This window comes from Scyliorhinus canicula, chromosome 14 (assembly GCF_902713615.1).
Source record: "Scyliorhinus canicula chromosome 14, sScyCan1.1, whole genome shotgun sequence".
Taxonomy (NCBI): domain Eukaryota; kingdom Metazoa; phylum Chordata; class Chondrichthyes; order Carcharhiniformes; family Scyliorhinidae; genus Scyliorhinus; species Scyliorhinus canicula.
The window spans coordinates 74,380,459-74,402,086 of NC_052159.1; the positions used below are offsets into that span (position 1 = coordinate 74,380,459).

Here is a 21,628-nt window from a genome sequence, read left to right on the forward strand (position 1 = left end):
AGGGTGGTGCTCGGGGTTCAAGGGGTGGCCAGGTGGTCAAGATTAAATCAGTAAGAGGCGCAATTAAATGAAAATCGCTTATTGTCACAAGTAGGCTTCAAATTAAGTTACTGTGAAAAGCCCCTAGTCGCCACATTCCGGCACCTGTTCGGGGATTCATTTTGTAATTAGTCAGGAGTTGACTAAGATATTTCTGTCTGGGATTTCCTGGGTAATTGTCCAGTCAATTCCCATGGAACTGGCTCTAACTCAGAGTCGGAGAACATTGAGGGGAGTCCAAGGAACAGATGAATTGCCCATCAGAAGTTGAAATTTCCAATTTGAACGGAGGTCAGTTTGTTGGGACATTTGCAGGGTTCTGGGTCATATGTGTGGTATCCGACAATCCAGAAACTGGAAGACCATTAAATAATTAATATAAAAATCAATATCAGAAAAATATCACAATCACCTATTTGAAGCATTTTTTAAACTTTACTTTCTAAATTTCTGCAGGTGTAGTCAATCAATGTAGCCAATTGAAAAAGTTACCCCATGAAGTTTCCAAAGTAACTGAAAAGCTAAACACCTACATGCAGATTCTGACACTGAGGTATGAGATGATTTGTGCGAACTCCGGGATGAAGAAGAAGGTGATGGGCTGCCATTGAGCACTTCAGTTGTTTTAACTTGCTGCTGAGTGTCAAGTCTTGAGTCATGTACCTGTACAGAATAACAACAGTAGAATGAACGATAGGTGTGTCATGAGAGAGTACCTTTATGAAATGAGTGTTTAAGAAATGTACCTTTAAGAAACGGGTGTTTATCAGTGATGTCAGAGTGTGGGTGGAGCTGGGCTGTCTGTCAGCTTTTTACTTTTGTTTTAGGCTGTTTGCTGCAGGGTGTGTTTTAGTTTCGTTTTCAGTGTTGGAGCTGAAGCCAGACCAAGCAGATGTACTGCTGTTCTCTCTTTCATCAAAAGACTATCTCTTGATCATTTGGTGAATTCAGAATTATAAATGTTCTCAGTAGTGAATGTAAACCTAATGTGGTGTTTTAAGTCTTATGGATGGTAAAAGGAAAGCTTGAAGGATTACTTCGTGTTGTATTCTTTGGGGGTTGTATTTGAATTGATGGTTGCTAAGATGTTCACATGTATGTTTTAAAAAGGTTAACTTGAGTTCACAGAATAAACATTGTTTTGCTTTTAAAAAATACTTTTCCATTTCTGCTGTACCATACCTGTAGAGTGGGCCGTGTGCTCCCCATACCACAATCTATTAAAAGTTGTGGGTCAGGTGAACTCCATGATACATTTTGGGGTTCTCTAAATCCTGGCACATAACAAATGTGAACAAATCATTGTTTCCAATCATTGCCGCCTGTCATTTTAGCAGCAATTGTTTTCAATAAATTCACAACTAATATTCAGACTTAATATTAGCACCAATAAATATCTTCAGGCACTTTCACAATAACAAATATTTAAAGTAGATTACCAGAATTGTGAACTGTTTCATCTTTCTTATTACCTTAAGCACTGAAGAACCAACAACTTCTGTTGAACAATCACCCAAACTGATGTCGTTTCGACGCTGTGCTCGAACCTCTGCATAGCTGTAGTGATTTTGGAAGGAAATAAATCAGTGGAAAAGAATGCAATGAAAATAAAACTGAATGTATCTAAAATGTAAATATACCATATAATTGCTACTGAACTTCAAATTAATTAACTCAAGTGATTCATTGTCATTCACCAGCTGTGTTCCGCTGGAATTGGGATGGGACGTAGCCGGTAGATCCCGTGAGAGGCCTCTTCCGGGATCCTGAAGGTCATTATGCCCCGAGAGATCCAATGAGATTCATCCAAAATGGGTGGGATCCAGACTTGCATAGTTAAGTGAGTTTACAGGTCATTTAACTATGCCGATGCCAGATCTAACCAGCACCCGGGATCTACCTGCTTTGCTGAGGAGACCCTAGCCAGGCGCCGTTTAGCATTGGTCCCCACAAATGGGGACCAGGCGGAACAGCACTTGGTGATCGGAGACCCCCCCATAGTTGGCCTCTGGGCAGAGTGGCACACTGGCACTCCTGATGCCACCAGAGCATCCTAGAACTGCCAGCCTGGCACCCTGGCTGTGCCACATAAGCACCCTTGTCATGCCACCTTGCTGCTGCCCTGGCAGTGCCAGCGTTCCCAGGTGGCACTGCCAGGGTGCCAGGCTGGCTGGCAGTGCCAAGGTGCCCAGGTGGCATTTTGCAAACTCTGGGGATCGAGCCCGGGTGTGCACTGCCCATATGAGGGTGTTGGGGGACTCAATGACCACCCAGCAAGTGAGTTGGGGTCTGGGGATCGCACGGGGGGCCGGGAAATCGGAATAATACCCTGATCTCTTCTTGTATTGAGGAGCGGAGCTTCCCCATTGAGGTCCAAAAAAATAACAGAGTGCCGTTCGAAAGTGGGGTCCCGCTAATCCCACCCAGACAGGGACTCTGTTTTTTTCCCGTTAGATTGCGCCGATTGTTAGTTAGAATCATGTGTTTTTATCCTGGGGCTACCTATCACAAACTGATAGTCTCATTTGGATAGCTTTCACCAATTCATGGGCAGGCAAAATATGGAAGATAAAGTGGAAGGTATACATCCTTATTTTTTTAAGGCTCAGAATGGTCTGTTAACGGTGCAGACCATGCTGCTTTATGCACTAGTATCTACACAAGTACCTGCATGTAGTCTAAGAAAAGACAGAAGAAAAAAAGAAAAAAATCTGGAAAATATTCTAATTAACAAGTTAAGAAATGGATTTATTATGACTAATTTCTTCTGGTGCTCTGGCTAATTCGACCAATTTCTCCAGACCACTTTTACTGAGAAGCACCTTGAAGAAACAAAGCACCATTAATCGTGTGTCCTTGAACATCAATGGACAAGACGCATACTGTATGTTATGTACCTTTAACTTTAGTTATATGTCAGTGTAAAGATATACGCTACATTGCAAAATGACAGAATAGTTTTGCTGTTACTCACTTTATAAAGACTCTCCTAATATACAATGTTGCTTATTTCAACTCTAAATGCAGATCATTAGTTACTTTTACCCAATTTTATTCATAACCGGTATTAGTTAGTTTATAATGATTCACCAAGCTTGGGAATTTATTTTGGCTTCCAGCGATATTGTGAGCATCGTGAGGTTTTCTGTCTTCAGTATTTAGTTTTTTAAATTAAAATTTTTTTTTTTTTATTCTCCTTTTTCACATTTTCTCCCGAATTTACACCCACCAACAATAAACAATAATGAACAACAGATATGTCAATCCCCATAATAACGATCCCATCCTCCCACCAACCCCCAGACATCAGCCTGCATGTTTACATAAACAAATGACAAAAAGGAATCAGGGATCATCCTTAGTATACACAGCCACCCCCCCCCCCCCCCCCCCCCCCCACCACCTTTCACGCGCACCACCTTGGAAATTACCCTAAAAACCTCCTTCCAGTACTCCCCTAGCTTTGGACAGGACCAAAACATATGAACGTGATTAGCGGGGCCTCCCCCGCAACGCTCACACACATCTTCTACTCCTTCAAAGAATCGGCTCATCCTCGCCCTCGTGAGGTGCGCTCTATATACCACCTTCAGCTGTATCAGCCCCAACCTCGCACATGAGGTGGAGGCATTTACTCTCCAGAGCACCTCACACAAGACCCCCTCCTCTATAACCTCTCCCAGCTCTTCCTCCCACTTTGCTTTGATCCCTTCCAGTGGTGCCTTATCCTCTTCCAAAATGGCTCCATACACCGCTGACACTACCCCCCCTCTTCAATCCCCTTGTCGTCAGCACCTCCTCCAGCAATGTGGAGACCGGTTCCTCCGGGAAACTCTGTATCTCCTTCCTGGCAAAATCCCGAACCTGCATGTATCTAAACATTTCTCCCTGCTCCAGCCCATACTTTGCTTCCAGCTCCTTCAATCCTGCACACCGACCCCGAAGAAACAAATCTATTAGCGTCTTAATCCCCTTCTTTTCCCATTTCCAAAAACTTCCGTCCCACCTCCCTGGCTCAAATATGTGGTGCCCCCGAATCGGCATTTCCCTTGACCCTGCCCCCAACCCGAAGTGTTGGCGCAACTGCCTCCAGATTTTCAATGAAGCTATTATTACCTGACTCCCTGAGTATTTCCCCGGAGCTATCGGGAGCAGCGCTGTTGCTAGTGCTTTCAGCCCCGACCCCCTACACAAACTCTCCTTCATTCTGACCCACTGGGAATCAACCCCTCTGACCCAGCTCCGCACCTTCTCCACATTCGCCGCCCAGTAGTAGAACATCGGGTTCGGGAGACCCAAACCCCCTGCCTGCCTTCCCCACTGTAGCAGCACCTTTCTCACTCTGGCCACCTTCCCTCCCCATATGAACGAGGTAATCCTTCCCTCAATCTCCCTGAAAAAAGAATTTGGCAGGAAAATCAGTAGGCATTGAAAAATAAACAGAAATCGCAGCAACACATTCATTTTAACCGCCTGTACGCGGGTCGCCAGTGACAAAGGGCGTCTTCAGTATTTCTAACAAATTCAAAGAAGTATTCTAAAATAATTTGTTTGTGATTTCACTAGAAATATCTAATCAGCAAAAATGTCTACTTTGTTAATAATGGGCGGGATTTGCGACACACGAAACACCTTGCAAGATTTAATGAAATCTCATGAGACGTCGCGATCTAAATCTCGCCCTCACTGGGCGTGATTCAGATCTGCATATTTAAATGAACCATTAGGCTAATTTAAAGACGTGTTCATGGGATTCTACCAGTGCCCAGGAAATAACATACGCGCCTGGGATACCTCGCCAGGGCGCCGTATAATACTGCTTTCCACAAACATGGACCAGTTGTAATAGCATCTGGGGGGGGGTGTCTCACAGACCCTTAAAGACCTCTGGGAGGTCAGGAACAGGGCAGTGTGGCACTTTGGCACACCCTCTGCCACCCAGGCATCATGGCTCTGCCATCCTGGCACACTGGCAGTGCCACTCAGGCACCTTGGCAGTGCCAGCTTTCCAAAATGGCGTCCCGATGTGCAAGGAGCCTTTCCTGCTGGGCTCGCCAGCAGGAAGTGCAGCATCTGCAGAGAGAAACTCCCCGAGTCCAAACAAAAATGGCAAAGTGCGATTGAATAGAGTGGTGTTTCTCGATGCTGCAACCTCCAAGAAACACCCCACTAAATGCACCCAAAATTGGACATAGACTTTTTACGTTGAATCGCGCCCAATGTTTCTAAGATATAACATCCAGAGGAAATCTTCCCCATGGTTATTACACTTTACAGTCAACTACTTTTTTCCTACCTCACTAATGTGTGCGTGCACACAATAAACTCTGGTTTGGAGTTCCACTGATGATAGGTAATGTAGTAGCGGGTTTGGAGCCAGATCCACTGCTGTCCTTTAGTTAGGAACCGATAACAGCAAGATTTTCCTTTACCAAACTGCATCACTGTAGAAAATAAAAAGCATCTCTGTAAAATCTTTTTAGAAGATATTATTTTGCACAGATAAATCAGCTTTCTTTTAGAAAATATGTGTTTTTACAATATAACTGAAAATGCCAGTGAGTGTATAGCACTGTATTGGGAGATGTACCAGCCATGGATGAATAGCTGGGGACATGTGAAACTGTGAGGACGGCAGCATTGGTAAGTGTGAAAGGGTAAGGCAGAGTATCTGGATATCAGGTACAAGTCCTGAGTGCCTGGGAATGCTGCTGGATGAGTGATGGGGATGTGGTGCACGGTGCAGCATGGGAGATTAGTGTTGTGTTAGGTCAATGTGAAGTGAAGATGCAGTCACTGACTCTGATCACTGCATGGATTCATTAGACCTCATATGGCACAGTCGCCAAAACCTTGGGTCCAGACTGCAAGAATTGACCTTCCTGGCCACCTGTTCCCATGCCTTCTGAGGATGGTTGTAAAGAGCTTCAGGCCCTTGTCAGGTCTTGGTATCTCTCCTCCTGCCCACCCACACCACTAATGCACCCAGTGCCACATTTGTCAATCTAGATTCTTCTGTGTGCCCTGTGTTCAATTGTGAGAATATCCATTGCAGCAATCTCTTTTTTTCCACCTTCCTTTGAAGAGACCGAATGTTTTAAGGAAAAGCAGGGAGTTTGTTTTACATTGCTGGTACCTCCTGCTGTGGGAAGAACTTGCTGACAGCTTTTAAATGAGAAAATTAGAGCTGACGGTGTAGGAACTTGCACTGCAATCGTTCTGAGGTGGATAGACAAATGTTATGCTTTACCCACCTCCATCTGAATGGGTACGGATCTTGGCCTCAGTGCCCAAAGTTAGGGCAAATTAGTTTCCTGCCTCCACAACTTAGGCCTCTCTCAATGAAAGCATTTTTTTATGATTGTAAGTACAGCAAGCTTTTACCGCCAAAGGATATTAGTGAGCCAGTTAGATTTTATGGTAATCCAGCAAACACACTGTCATTGTTCAAGATTATATCAGTCCTTTATTTCTGGTAACTCTTTAACTGAATTTAATTCTGGAACTGTCAATTTGGGATTTGAAGTTAAATTCTTAGTCCAGTAACGTAGTTAGTACACTTGTTTCACCAAGCAAGAATGATCCAGGATTGCACCACTAAGCGATGGAAGCTATAACTTTGGAGTAGCTGAGAGCTGATTCAAAGTTCCTCGGCGGGATTCTCCATCCTACCAGCCCCCTTTTCCGCTGTGTCACAACCCCTCCAGCAGTGGGATTCCCCAATGCGGTTTTCCATTGTTGCCATCCCATGCTGCCAGGAAACCCGCGGGCGTGGATGTGCTGCCGGCAAAGCGGGGGATCCCGTTAATGGAGAATCCAGCAGTCATCTGTGAAAATATCCCAGTGAGAACGTTTTCTGCATCACCAGCCAGTAATTTACTTTCTCAGAATTTAGTGTATATTAGCTCTGCATTGGCTCTTAAACTAATCTGAAAGTGGGGCCATTATTGCTTTCAATTGAGGCAATTGCTGATATCATTAGAGTAACATAGCATCAAAGGAAGTCCAACCTGGCAATTACAGTAGTGAAAAATATGTCAGTTACGGCATTTATATTTATTGCATATATTTTATTTCAATAGATTGCGGAAGTCTTTTCCACAATTTTCTTGTAACAAAGCATACTGCACGTGATGATTGATGTAAATGGCGTGACAGCATAGTCTACATTATTAAATGGTTATTATTATTAGATTTGAAATAAATGCAGAAATAATAAATAATATTTTGTTCTTATTAATTAAGAAAGTTACTTTTTGATTGGCAAGTTTAATGCTTATAACTTTGAGATGTATGTGTCATCTATAGACTAACAACATTGTTTATGTAATGTAGATCTGAATAAAAAGGTAATTTACATTGACTGGCTGCAATTAACATTTACGGAAGTAATGTCAGTGTGGAATGTTTTTGCAAAGTAGAGCATAACTTTGTCAAATGTTGCTCACAATAACCACTGCAGAAAAAACCCACCAATGCTGCTTGCTCATCGGGACAATTGTACTTGTAGGCAGCTTTGAATGGAGTTCAAGCTACAACATTAGCAGTGATTCTCTGACCTACACTATTAATGTGGTGCCCCACTGGAGTACAAGATGTGTGAAATAACTCAACTAAAAATAAAATGAATTAGATTATTTTGAATTAAGAGTACATGATTCTTCTGACTCAGGAAGATTCAAATTGTTCTACATATTTTACTTTACTCTATATGTAAGACATACTTGTAAACTTCTTAAAATTCTCTTGCCTTTTTTTTAGATGTGGAAGAATTACATTATTTTCTGCTACAGATTCCAAGACCAGCACCAGCAGATTAATCCTAAAAATCTCTGAACATTCTGATTATTATTTCTTTTGCGAATGCTACATACATTGTTGATGGCACTTTGCTAGCTGCTCCAGATCATCGACGTGGTAATAATCATAACCTGACGTACCAAGGACTTCAAAAGGCAAATAACCTATGATTGGTGGAGCCCTGTGGTTAGAAAGAGTATTTGATTGCAAATGTAAGCAGAACTTTCTTGCAACTACCAAACTGCATGCACAGAAAACAAAAGTGCCTGATAAATGAACCAGACAATTAATTTCTAATCATTTAACAAATCGAACTGGGGCAAACTAACAAATCCCATTACATCAGGACAACCATTGGGAATTTGAATGAGTGTTGCATATAGGTACACGAGCCAACATTAAAAAATGTTTGCAAGCTGCGCACAGCTCATAATGTCTTTATTCAAGTATCCACCTACTCAAGAAATTCAACTGAAATTGCTATTTTTTTCATATTTTACATGATATACAAGTAGGATGTGGCTGGAATTATCTGCAATATTTTAAATGAATTTAACGTTGATGGTTTTTGAAGGTACATTAACAGTTGAAGAAAATGGACTTAGAACCCAGTGAGTGGGATAAATATTCCCTCCATAGCGTTTTGTGTGCAATGCTGTGTTCACTAAATGGGGCTCCTGAAGTCAATATTGGCTGGGATTTTCTGGAATTGGGAGATTCAGCAGCACAGCCAAAAGTCTATTCATGTCCGGCAGGACCAGATGATCCTGGCGGGGGGCAGGGATGGAAAATCCCACCCTTTGGCTAGGAATGTATTTCACATGCAGAAGTGGTGGTTACATTCTACTACCAGTATTGAGGTAAACCTTTTCAACTGGTACAGAATGCTGAGCTACAACGTAACAGCTTTATTCCCAGCAAAAACACAAGAATTCTATCTTATATGCCAACATATACAATGCTCCAATCATGCTTTCTGATGCCAGACTACGCCGCTTATTAGATAGTTGAGTGGAATAGGTTATTGTCATTTGGTCCTCCAGGGTTCATGTTTTTTTAGTTTTTAAAGTTCAGGTACATAGGAAAGGTTTTCTCAGCAGCCTGTCAAAGCATAATGGTAGCCCCACTACTGGGTAGATAAGGGGGGGGATTCTCCAGTCCTCCAGCCACACGATTCTTGGTGGCGTGCTATTTGCTGGCAGCGGGATTTTCTACTCCTGCTGCTTGTCAATGAGATTTCTCATTGAAGCCAGCCCACCCCACCTGGAAACCCACAGGTGGGGGTGTGCTGCGGTGGGAACAGAGAATCCTAACGGCCGGAGAATTCCAGCCAGGATTTTTTGAAGACATGAATGAAGACAAAGAGCACTGTAATTGTATTGAGATTTACACTTCTCTGCCACCTTCCTAGCCATCTTCATCAAACCATTCCTCAGTGTAGTTAAATAGCAATTGTCAACTCAGTGAGCTGTATGACAAGAGGCTTTGAAACAATAAAAATGTCTGTGGATCACAGATCAGAAGCAGGTTGGCAAAATCGTACATAATCTTTCCTAAGTTATCGACTTGGACTTCTAGTATTTGTTTGCCCAGCAACATTGGTTTGCCCAATATCCAATACTATTCACATTTTCCATGATTTGGTCACGATGTGGAATTATCCGCTAAATCAGTGGCATTATCAAAAACAAAAATTATTTGCAACAACCACAAAGTCACTGATGAAGATAAAGATCAAAGTGGGACCAAGTTTCCGAGAAATCCTTTTGCTCAATATTGCAATAATGTAGCATGCTAATTTAATGTCTCTTAGTATTATGTTATATTATAGAATTGTAATATAAATATTACTCATTTGTCTTTCCGAGTTGTATTTAACTTGATGATAAACAGTCAAAGTCTTCCAGTTGATGGCAAATTATTTATTGAGTAACAAAATAATATACTTGTGAGCTCTTTCGCTTTAATACTTTGAGTAATACGATAATTAACTAAGATTAGAGTAAATGAACAATTATGATAATACACTGCACTCTGATCTGGTCACGTCTTTACACTAGCTGCACTACACTAACCTACAGAAAGAGTGGGAAACTCCTTATATAGTTCCTGTTCGTGTTGCCATCTAGTGATCATTTGCCTGTACTGACTGCACATTAACTAATCATGTATTAACATATACAGAGATCACGACAATATGTATATTTATATATTTTGCTTTCCATTGTGAAGTTATGCATCCAGTTCAACAATTTGTCTGATCTGACACAAAATGCCACATATCAGAAAACTGCAGGAGCGTTGGTTAGAATTTCCAATATGTGCCACAAATGGGTGAGATACCCTGCCAGCAGTATGTGATTGGAAATCATCCCCAAACAAGTTGGCCTTGGCTGAATAAGATCCTCCTGACAGTGGAAACTGTTTTTCCCTATTTACCCTGTTAAAACCCCTCACACAGTTTGAACATTTGCATTAAACCCCCCTTCCCTTAACTTTGTTTTGCTAAATAAAAAGCAATTGCAGCTTTCCCCATCTTTGCACATAACTGAAGTCCTTCATCTCTGATACCATTCTAAATTTCCTTGAGCCCTCTCCAAAGCCATGATTTACTTTTTGAAGTATGGTACCCACCACTGGACATAATACATCTCCTATCCATTGATTTATCAAGATTTAGCATAATCTTCTTTATTTTGTACTCTATGCTTCTATTTACAAAGGCATAGCATGTGTGTGTTTTTAATAGTCTTATTAATTTGCCCTATTGCCTACAAATATCTGGGTATTTAAACCCTCACGTCGCTCTGCTCCTACATCCCCTGAACCACATTTTAACAATACTGAAGTGAATATTTGCTACAGGTATTCAGCAAAATGTAAACTTTGGAAATAAAACATGTTGTAAAAGGAAATTTAGTGTTCTTTGCCTTCCAGAAATACAACACAAAATGATTCCAGAACTACTTATGCCTGAACCAGGTTGGTAAGTATGAAACTGGTAAATTCTACAATGAACACAAAAATAAATTTTCACTAACCTGTGATCAAGAAATAAAAACTTCCACTCCAAGCTATGCCTAGAAGTAAATTCTTCGAAAGGCTCCTCAATTATGCACATCTCCTGTGTTGAAATAAAGTATTGTAAACATGGTTAAAAGTATAGAACATATTTTAATTCTGTATTTCATTTGTATTCCATCTATCCCTTTTAAATTTTCAGAATAAATCCAGCAAGTCTATAATTCATGAATATGATGGCATAGTTATGTATGTCTTATTCTCGTTTGGAGATGTAAGAATGACACATTCATTATTGAATAAACAGCAAATTCTCACCAGGACATTCTGAGCCAACAGTCACTCTTAAGGTTTTCTCTGTTGTATCGTAGAATGATTCAGCTCAAAAGGAGGCCCTTTGGCCCATCATGCCTGTGCTGGGCCTCAGGTAGAGGTATTCAATTAAACCTATTCCCCTGCTCTTTTTTCATAGCCCTATAGATCCCGTTCAATTCCTCATTCAATCCATTTGGAAAGTGATTAGTACTGTTGCTTCACAGCGCCAGGGTCCCAGGTTCGATTCCCGACTTGGGTCACTATCTGTGCGGAGACTACACGTTCTTCCCATGTCTGCGTGGGTTTCGACCGGGCGCTCCGGTTTCCTCCCACAAGTCCCGAAAGACGCGCTGTTAGGTGATTAGGACATTCTGCATTCTCCCACTGTGTACCTGAACCGGTGCTGGAATGTGGCGACTAGGGACTTTTCACAGTAACTTCATTGCAGTGTTAATGTAAGCCTACGTGTGACAATAAAGATTATTATTAAATAAATTTAGAGTACCCAATTCTTTTTTTTCTTCCAATTAAGGGGCAATTTAGCGTGGCCAATCCACCTCGCTTGCACATCTTTGGGTTGTGGGTGTGAGGCCCATGCAGACACAGGGAGAATGTGCAAACTCCATACGGACAGTGACCCGGGGCCAGGATCAAACCCGGGTCCTCAGCACCGTGAGGCAGCCATGCTAACCACTGCGCCACTGTGCCGCCCTATCCATTTTGACAGTTACTACTGGATTTGTTTCTGCCAGCCTTTCAGACAGTACATTCTAGATCACAACAAACTATCAAATATATTTCCTCAAGTTATCTTTGATTCCGTTATAAATCGTTTCAAATATGTGTCCTCTGGAAACAGTTTCTCCTTATTTATTCTATCAAAATTATTCATAATTTCAATGCTTCTAACAAAGTGTAACAATGTTCCAAGGAGAACAATCCTAGTTTTGCCACAGAGCTGAAGTGCCTCATCCCTGGTCCCATTCTGCACCCTCTCCAAGGTCTTGACAGCTTCCCAAATTTGTGGTGCCCAGAGCTGAACACAACACTCCAGCTGAGGCCTAACCAGTAGGGTTTAGTGAATCATAGAATCTCTGCAGTGCAGAAAGAGATCATTTGGCTCATTGAGTCTGCACCAACCCTTGGAAAAAGTACCCCACATAGGCCCATGCCCTAACCCAACCCTATCCCTGTAACCCCACCTAACCCTTTGGACACTAAGGGGCAATTTAGCATGGCCAATCTACCTAACTTGCACACCCTTGGACTGCAGGATGAAATCGGAGCACATGAAAGAAACCCATGCAGACACGGGGAGAAAGTGCAAACTCCACACAGACGGTCTCCCGAGGCCAGAATTGAACCTGGGTGTGAGGCAGCAGCGCTAACCACTGTGCCACCATGCCGCCCTTTCTTTGCTTTTTTTATTCTATTCCACGGTGAACAAAGTGAAAGATCCCATTTTTCTTCTCACCAGCCTTCTCAACTTGTCAGCACCTTCGAAGCTTTCTCTACGAATTCTCCAGACTGTTCCTGCAACTCCTTTCAAATTGCAACACGAAGTTCATATTGCCTCACCTGGGACGGGGTTCTCCACCGGCGGGATTTTCCGTTTTGTCGGTGCCGGGGGTTTCCCGATGGCGTGGGGTTGCCCCACAATGGGAAAGCCCATTGACCAGCCAGTGTAACGAAGAATCCCGCCGGCGGGTCGAGGCAGAAATGTGGCCCAGCGGGGCGGAGAATCCAACCCCTCTTTTTTCCTGCCAAAATGCATCATTTCACACTTCTATGCATTGTATTTCATTTCTTTTGCCATGTCGCTGCCTATTTTACCAGTCTGTCTTCATCCTGCTGAAGTCTGTTACTATCCATTTGAGAGTCCATGTAGCACATTAAACAATATACCCTTAACAACATTCTCCATTACTTCAATGAAGAACTCAATCAAGTTAGTGAAATTTGATATGCCTTTAACCATCCTGTTTTGAGTTTCACTTACTAGTCTATACATTTGCAAATACCAATTAATTTTGTCGCAGATTATTGTCTGTCCAAGTCTTCTGACCATCAACCTTAGTAGGCTAATTATGACAATATTAGACAGGAACTGAAGAATCTGGATTGCGGCGGATGTTTGAGTATAAATCAACAGCTGGCATGTGGGAGGCTTTCAGATGTCAGTTGATAGGAATTCAAGACCGGCATGTTCTTGTGAGGAAGGAGGATAAGTATGGCAAGTTTTGGGAACCTTGGGTAACGAGGGATATTGTGAGTCTCGTCCAAAATAAAAAGGAAGCATTTATAAGAGCTAGAAGGCTGGGAACAGACAAAGCTCGTGAGGAATATAAGGAAAGTAGGAAGGAACTTAAGCAAGGAGTTAAGAGGGCTAAAAGGAGTCACAAAAATTCATTGGCAAACAGGATTAAGGAAAATCGCAAGGCTTTTTATTGGTATATGAAGAGCAAGAGGGTAGCCAGGGAAAGAGTTGGCACACTCAAGGAAAGGGGAGGGAATCTATGCATGGAGCCAGAGGAAATGGGTGAGGTACTAAATGAGTACTTTGCATAAGTATTCACCAATGAGAAGGACTAAGTGGATGATGAATCTGGGGAAGGGTGTATAGATAATCTGGGTCACATTGAGATCAAAAAGGAGGTGGTGTTGGGCATCTTGAAAAAGTTTAAGATAGATAAGTCCCTAGGGCCCAGAATAGAGGGAGGCAAGGGAGGAAATTGGTGGAGCCTTGACAGAAATCTTTATATCCTCACTGGCTACAGGTGAGGCCCCAGAGGACTGGAGAATAGCTAATGTTGTTCCTTTGTTTAAGAAGGGTAACAATGATAATCCAGCAAATTACAGGCCTTATGTCAGTGGTAGGGAAATTATTGGAAAGGATTCTTTGAGACAGGGTTTACTCCCATTTGGAAGCAAGTGAACATAGTAGCGAGAGACAGCATGATTTTGTGAAGGGGAGGTTGTGTCTCACTAACTTGATTGAGTTTTTCGCGGAAGTGACCAAGTTGATTGATGAAGGTAGGGCAGTGGATGTTGTCTACATGGACTTCAGTAAGGCCTTTGACAAGGTCCCTCATGCCAGACTGGTACAGAATGTGAAGTCACAAGGGATCAGAGATGAGCTGGCAAGAGAGATACAGAACTGGCTTGGTCATAGAAGACAGAGGTTAGCAGTGGAAGGGTGCTTTTTTGAATGGAGGGCTGTGACTAGCGGTGTTCCTCAGGGATCAGTTCTGGGACCTTTGCTGTTTGTAATATATATAATCCAGTACCGGCCTCCCCGAACAGGCGCCGGAATGTGGCGACTAGGGGCTTTTCACAGTAACTTCATTGAAGCCTACTTGTGACAATAAGCTATTATTATATTGTTATTATAAATTATTTGGAGTAAGCTTGCGGACGACACAGCGGTTGGTGGAATTGCGGATAGTGATGAGGACTGTCACGATATAGCAGGATGGAGATCGGTTGGAGAGTTGGGCAGAGACATGGCAGATGGAGTTTAATCCGGACATATGTGAAGTAATGCATTTTGGGAGGTCTAATACAGGTGGGAAATATACAGATCCAAAGGTCACTGAAAGTGGTAACGCAGGTGGAGAAGGTAGTCAAGAAGGAATATGGCATGCTTGTCTTCATTGGCCGGGTCATTGAGTATAAAAATTGGCAAGTCATGCTGCAGTTGCATAGAACCTTAGTTAGGCCACACTTGGAATATGTTGTTCAATTCGTCGCCACACTACCAGAAGCATGTGGAGGTTTTGGAAAGGATACAGAAGAGGTTTACTAGGATGTTGCCTGGTATGGAGGGCATTAGTTATGAGGAGAGGTTGGATAAACTTGGTTTGTTCTCACTGGAACAACAGAGGTTGAGGGGCGACCTGATAGAAATCTGCAAATGTACGAGGCGCATGGACAGAGTGGATAGTCAGAAGCTTTTTCCCAGTGTGGAAGAGTCATTTACTGGGGGACATAGGTTTAAGGTGTGATGGGCAAAGTTTAGAGAAGATGTGGGGGGAAGTTTTTTATACGGAGGGTAGTGGGTGCCTGGAACTCACTGCCGGAGGAGGTGGTAGAAACAGTTATGATAGTGACGTTTAAGGGGGTCCTGACAAAAACATGAATAGGACAGGAATAGAGTGGTAATAATAATAATAATCTTTATTATTGTCACAAGTGGGCTTACAGTAACACTGCAATGAAGTTACTATGAAAATCTCCTAGTCGCCACACTATGGCACTTGTTTGGATACACAGAGGGAGAATTCAGAATGCCCAGTTCACTTAACAAGCACGTTTTACGAACCCCAGAAGTGTAGAGGATTTTGGGTCAGACGGGCAGCGTGGTCAGCTAGGGAGCGCTAGCATTGGATGTATTGTTTTTATTTGTCATGGGAATGTGCCTATTCTGAACCCAATCATATTTTTGAAGGCCTTCCTTTGAACTGGGTGGCTTGCTAGGTCATTATAGAGGGCATTTAAGAGTCAAACACATTGCTGTGGATCTGGGGTTAGTGTAGGCCAGAACAGGTAAGGATGGCAGATTTCCTTCCCTCAGGGACATTAGTGAACCAGGTGTTTTTTTATGACAATCAACAATCATTAGACCTTTATTTCTAGGATTTTATTTCATTAAAATTTTACCTTCTGCTGTGGTGATATTCGAATCGCAGTCCCCAGAGCATTAACATGGGTCTCTGGATTACTAGTCCAGTGACAATACCACTACGCCACTACCTCCTCATTCGTTGATGTTAATTGATTAATATTAATTAATATTAATAAGCACCAATAATTCCTAATGGTCATTATTTGGTTTACAGTTCAAACTCAAATTCAGAATTTGTTCCCCATATTGACATAACGCAAGAATACTGAAAAAAGTACTGCTATTTAAATTTAAGCAATAGACAAATTCAAACAGTGTCTCTGAGAAATTTATTCACATTACCCGTAAAATAGGCACCTGGGCGTCTAATATGACCAGCTGTCATAGTGGTAATGGTTGAAGTGCCAGTAACTAGGACAGTCCTTAATATTGTTGCCACCCCCTGCTAAGCCTCCTCCCAGTTGCCTACAACTCTTTTCCTGAAATGTAAATCCCTTTTTCTAGTGAACTGCCCAGGGATGTGCAACTGGCATCGGTAGCTCGCCAGTCTAATTTAAATGAGACCAGAGGGCCAATATCTAAAGTGTCTCTGACCTATCAGTTGCTGTTAAGGGACTAATCCTGGATTGAAAATCTGGTGTTCTCTATTTTCATTGCCCATATATACTGACCTTTATGAACTGAGGTGTTGCTAGACGGACGGTTGCTACAAAACACATCTGTTCATCTACTGCTGTTTGAAGTGTCCTTTGAACAGAACCTTCAAAGCCATTACAAGAGGAGCTTGGTACTAAAATTAGAAAGGAGAAAAATAAAATTTCCAACGATGTTTGTACCAGCATGTAATTAATAGTTTATTAACATAACCTATTCAGAGGCTCAACTATGTATCAGTAAATGGTTTATGTACATCTAAACATATGCATCCCTGCAGCACCCAGACTGGGGTGTTTGGGATTCCCACTGTTTTAAAGTTTTCAATGAAGCTAACAGATTTGGTTAAACAGATCATAACAGGGGGGCCGATTTTTATTTTGGGTGTACACACACACACGATAATTGAAGAAACATCAGTCTGACTTACATCTGGCCATCTTATCCATATTATATTTCGGCAATACATTTTTAAAATCCTTAATTAAAAATAGCATTGGCCATTATCACCCTAATAGTGAATGGATTTTGTTATTTAATCCCCTTCTTTATGTCACTTCGAAAATTTTTATCTCTTTAAATGTGTGAATTCTGTAGAGCAGAATTTATTTTTATTTGGGGTTGTATGTTTTAAGTACACAACATTTATCCTAGTATATGCATTAAAATGTATGTGCAGCTTCACATGCAAAGCTTCTGTGCATTCTTGTATTAGTTGTCATGTCCTCTTTAATTAATATGTATTTCAGCTTCTACAAGTTGAAATAAATTACATTGTGATTATTATGTATATCAGCTAATGTGACAATTATTTATCTTTTTGAAGCAATAAAGATACATTTGTACACTTTAAAGGAAATGTGCAACTAAATGTACGAAAAAGCTAGCCTGAAGAATGAATACACTGCTTTATAAAAACATTATTCATCCACTTTGAATGACAGTATTCCCTCTGTGTGCTTAGCTTTCAAAACAATACTTCAAAACTCTGCCACTGATGCTGACCTACTTGGAACATCGCCAAATGTTTTTGAAAATCTGTTCTCAGCAGTCATCTCTGACAATCAGTTTACTGTACAGTCCAGTTAAACAGTCTCTTTATTTGACACAACATTGCATTGCCAAGCTTTCTTCCACCAGATCAAGTTAATAAATTTTCCTAATTAAGCCTATCTACATAAACAATTATTAATCCAAAATACACCCACACTGGATTTTCCTATGTTGAAAGTGACTTGTAGGCAAATATTAACATGAGTCATGTTGCACTCAGTCCCAATCTCACATTATTCACATGCACACCAATACTGAAAAGCATAAATCTCCATACAGGATAAGTATATTGAACTCGGAAGGGTAGGTGTACATCTTCGTCTATAATATGCCCAATCACTGAATCCCTGTTCTCGGTAATGTCATCATGCTTTTAAAGAGGGAGGGAAATGTGGAGGAAGAGCCTGTTCTTCACAGGAAAGTCAAAAAGGAATTAAATTGGACAGACCACCCAGCATCGGCCTAGGCACAGGAAACAACAACAGCACATCATGCCCTATTGACTCTGCAAAAGCCTCCATACCAACATTTGGGGGGGTGCCAAAATGGGGTGAGCTATTTCACAAACTAGTCAAGCAACTATATGACATAATCATACTCACCAAATCACATCTTACAGCCACTATCTTAAATACCTTCATCCTACCCTGCATATGTGCTATCCCACTGGCAGATCCAACTCAGTTGCCCTGGGAGCCTTCAACATTGATTCTGTGCCCCATGAAATCCCATGGCATCAGGTCAGACAGGGACAAGGAAAGCTTCCGATGAATTCCACCCCAGTTGAGGAATGAGTACTCCTCCATGCTGAACTCCACTTGGAAGAAGCACTGAGGGTAGCAACGACACAGAATGTAGTCCAGGGTGGGGGACTTCAATGGCCATTACCAAGACTGACTTGGTAGCACCATGACTGACCATGCTGGCCAAGTCCTGAAGTCTGTTAAACTGGGTCTGTGGTAGACGGTGAGGGAACCAACAAGAGGGAAAACCTTACTTGATCTCTCCCTCACCAATCCACCATTAACAAATATATCTGTCCATGAAAGCATTGGATGAAGTGATCTCTGAAGTCCTTCTGGAGATCCCCACTGAGGATACTGTGGCTAAAAGATGAGACCACTTGAGTGTGAGAGTTCCAGTGACTAAAAGTCTTTATTCAATATGGTTGGAAGCTTAGTCTCTGCTGCCCTTCCAAGGACTCTTCCTCCCGCACAAGGGTTTGCAGCACAATTTGTATCTCCATCAATTAAAGCATAAATACAATCTTACAAATACAATTTAAAAGTTAACCAAATCAGTTAAAGCATAAACACAATGGAAGCACGACAGATGGACCACATCACTATAGTGTGACATTCTGCGGCTCACAGCAGGATACTCCCTGCCTGTTTGTTACTTTGATCGGACAAGGCTGTAAGAACAATTAGCCTTTTATTATTTGTGATTGATCAGGAGGGTTGCCACGATGTGACACGGTTTACCTTTCATGCCTGAAAGTTTATCTCGGATAACTTTAAACTACTACTATTCAAACTACATTCACCTATTTTAAAAGCTGTAAAATATGCATCGAAATATTATTTTAAAATTTTTTTAAAATATAAATTTAGTGTGCCCAACTAATTTTTTTTCCAATTCAGGGGCAATTTAGCGTGGCCAATCCACCTACCCTGCACTTCTTTGGGTTGTGGGGGCGAGACCCACACAAACATGGGGAGAATGTGCAAACTCCACACGGGCAGTGACCCAGAGCCAGGATCGAACCTGGGACGCTGTGAGGCAGCAGTGCTAACCACTGCACCACCATGCTGCCCTACACATCTAAATATGGTTTAATATCAAATGGTTTCATGCCCCATAATACCCTCCATTGTGTCGTGTAATGTTACCACTGTGCTAAATGGCGTAGCTTTGAAACATATCCAGCATTTCAAAATTGGATATCTATAAAAGCACTGTGGGCCATCAACAGCAACAGAATGCCGATCCCGAAGATCCCAGAGAGGCCCAAAACGGGCTCACGCTGGCTCTGAGCCGCATGGGAGTCACCCGACTTGCAGCGCCAGGAAGTTTTGGATTACGCCCTCATTGGGCGTGATCCAGATAATCATATTTAAATGAGATATTAAGTTCCTCTAAATTTGCACGGCCGGTTTGAGGAAGCAGTCTTCTGGAAGTCATTGGCCTCGCCGGCGGGGCCTCACCGGGTGCCGATTAGTACTGCTCTCCACAAGCGGAGGCCAGGTGTGATGGACACTCTGGGGGTCTCGAAGGCCATGGCGCTCTCCAGGTGGTCACCAGGTTGGCACTGCCAGGATGTCAGGGGCAGTGCCAATATGCCAGGTTGGCAGTGCCAGGGTGCCAAGTTGGCAGTGCCAAGAGACAGAGCCTGAGGGGGCGTGTCCATTGAGGGGGGAAATAATGAGGGTTGGGAGGGTGAAGGGGAGTGTACTGAAACAGGAGGGCCTGAAATGGGGGTCTGAAACAGGGGTGCCTGAAATGGGGGAAACTCAGTGACCTCCATAGCGGGGTATGTTCCTTTTGGGGGAGGGGAGGGATGTCAAGATGTCCAAAAGGCCGTATGGGTGTGGGACAGGGTCACCCTCAGGCCTAGGTGTAGTGGTGGTGGGGGGAGCTCATGCTAACATTTATTGATCCAGGTGAGGTTGCCTTTCAGGGGTCGGGTTAGGGATATTGCCCTTGTCAGCGGGGGGGTCACAATGTCCCTGGTTGGGGGGGGGGGGGGGGGTTTGTGTGGGATCCTCAACCTCACTTTGAGATCGAGGCACCCTTTTTTGGAGTCGCCAGTCTGATGAGTTTAATTCTCCGCTGCAGAGAAAAATTGTAAGTATGGGATTGACCTGTGAGAAACTCCCCAAAAATGACTAAGTGTGGGTAAATACATATCTGGATCTGCCAGGGTGCCCACATGGCACTGCCAGGGTGTTAGGCTGGAAGTGCCAGGATGCCCAGGTGCCAGGTTGGCAGTGCCGGGGTCAGGCTCGGGAATGGGGGGCCTTGCCAGGTAGCTTGGGGGTTCTCGGGGACCTCCCCAATGTTCGGGGGCATGGGTGGGGGGGGGGGGGGGGGGGGGGGGGGGGGGAACATAAAAGTGCGGGGGACCTTAAAGAAGCGAGGGGGTGGGTTGTCGGGGCTGCCAGAATAAAATGGTGGCCCGATCTGCAAGGAGCCTTTCAGCTCGCCAGCAGGAAATGCCTCTAAGTGTGGCCTTGGTGTAGAGAAATGAAACACCCTGATAAATGTGCTGTTCAGCAGAATTTTACTTGAGTCCACTGAATCCCGCCCTTAGTCATTTTTTGGGTGAATTGCACCCAAGGTGTCAACCCTGTGAAGTTCCAAAGCACGATTTGACAATTAAGGGATCATATCAAAGCCCTACTGTCCTGTTAGATTTAGCAGTAAATATTGGTGGACAATTAAGCAATTAACCAGAGGAGGAGGCTCTCAAATATTCTCATCCTCTATGATTGAGGAGCCCAAGCACCTCGGTACAAAAGACAAGGTTGAAGCATTTATAACAATTTTCAGCCAGAAGTGTCAAGTAGATGATCAACCTGAGCCTCTTTCCGAGGTTCCCAGAATCAAAAATGCCAGCTTTTAGCCAATTTAACTCTCTCCACGTGATATTAAGAACTGGCTGAAGGCACTGGACACTGCAAAAGCTATGGGCCCTGACAATATCCCAGTAGTAAAACTAAAGGCTCGTGCTCCCGAACTAGCCATGTCCCTAGCCAAGCTATTGGGACAACTACAACATTGGCATCTACCCAGCAAGGTGGAAAATTGCCTCGGTATATCTTGTCCTCAAAAAGACAGGACAAATACAATCCAGTCAATTACCATCCAACTGGTCTACTCTTGGTCATCACTAAAATACTACAAAATGGCACCTACTCAGCAATAACCTGCGCACTGATGCTCAGTTTAGGTTTCGACAAGACCACTCAGTTTCTGACTTCATTACATCCTTGGTGCAAACATGGACAAAAGAACTGAACTGAAGATATGAGGTTAGTGTGACTGCCCTCTACATCAAGGCAGCAGTTGACTGAGCGTGGCAACAAGGAGCAACAGCAAAATTGAAGTCAATTGAAGTTC

The 21,628-nt window shown here is 42.8% G+C and overlaps 1 protein-coding gene across 1 annotated transcript in view; it reads right to left on the bottom strand.

The window, feature by feature from the left end:
• Window positions 1–21,628, bottom strand: part of LOC119977294 (neuronal PAS domain-containing protein 2-like) — a 241,839-nt gene that overhangs the window by 69,153 nt on the left and 151,058 nt on the right. Inside the window, 6 exon segments of the mRNA XM_038818048.1 lie at window positions 573–702; window positions 1,512–1,596; window positions 5,336–5,483; window positions 7,914–8,020; window positions 10,881–10,963; window positions 16,471–16,589. Of these exon segments, the coding sequence (XP_038673976.1) occupies window positions 573–702; window positions 1,512–1,596; window positions 5,336–5,483; window positions 7,914–8,020; window positions 10,881–10,963; window positions 16,471–16,589 (672 nt within the window).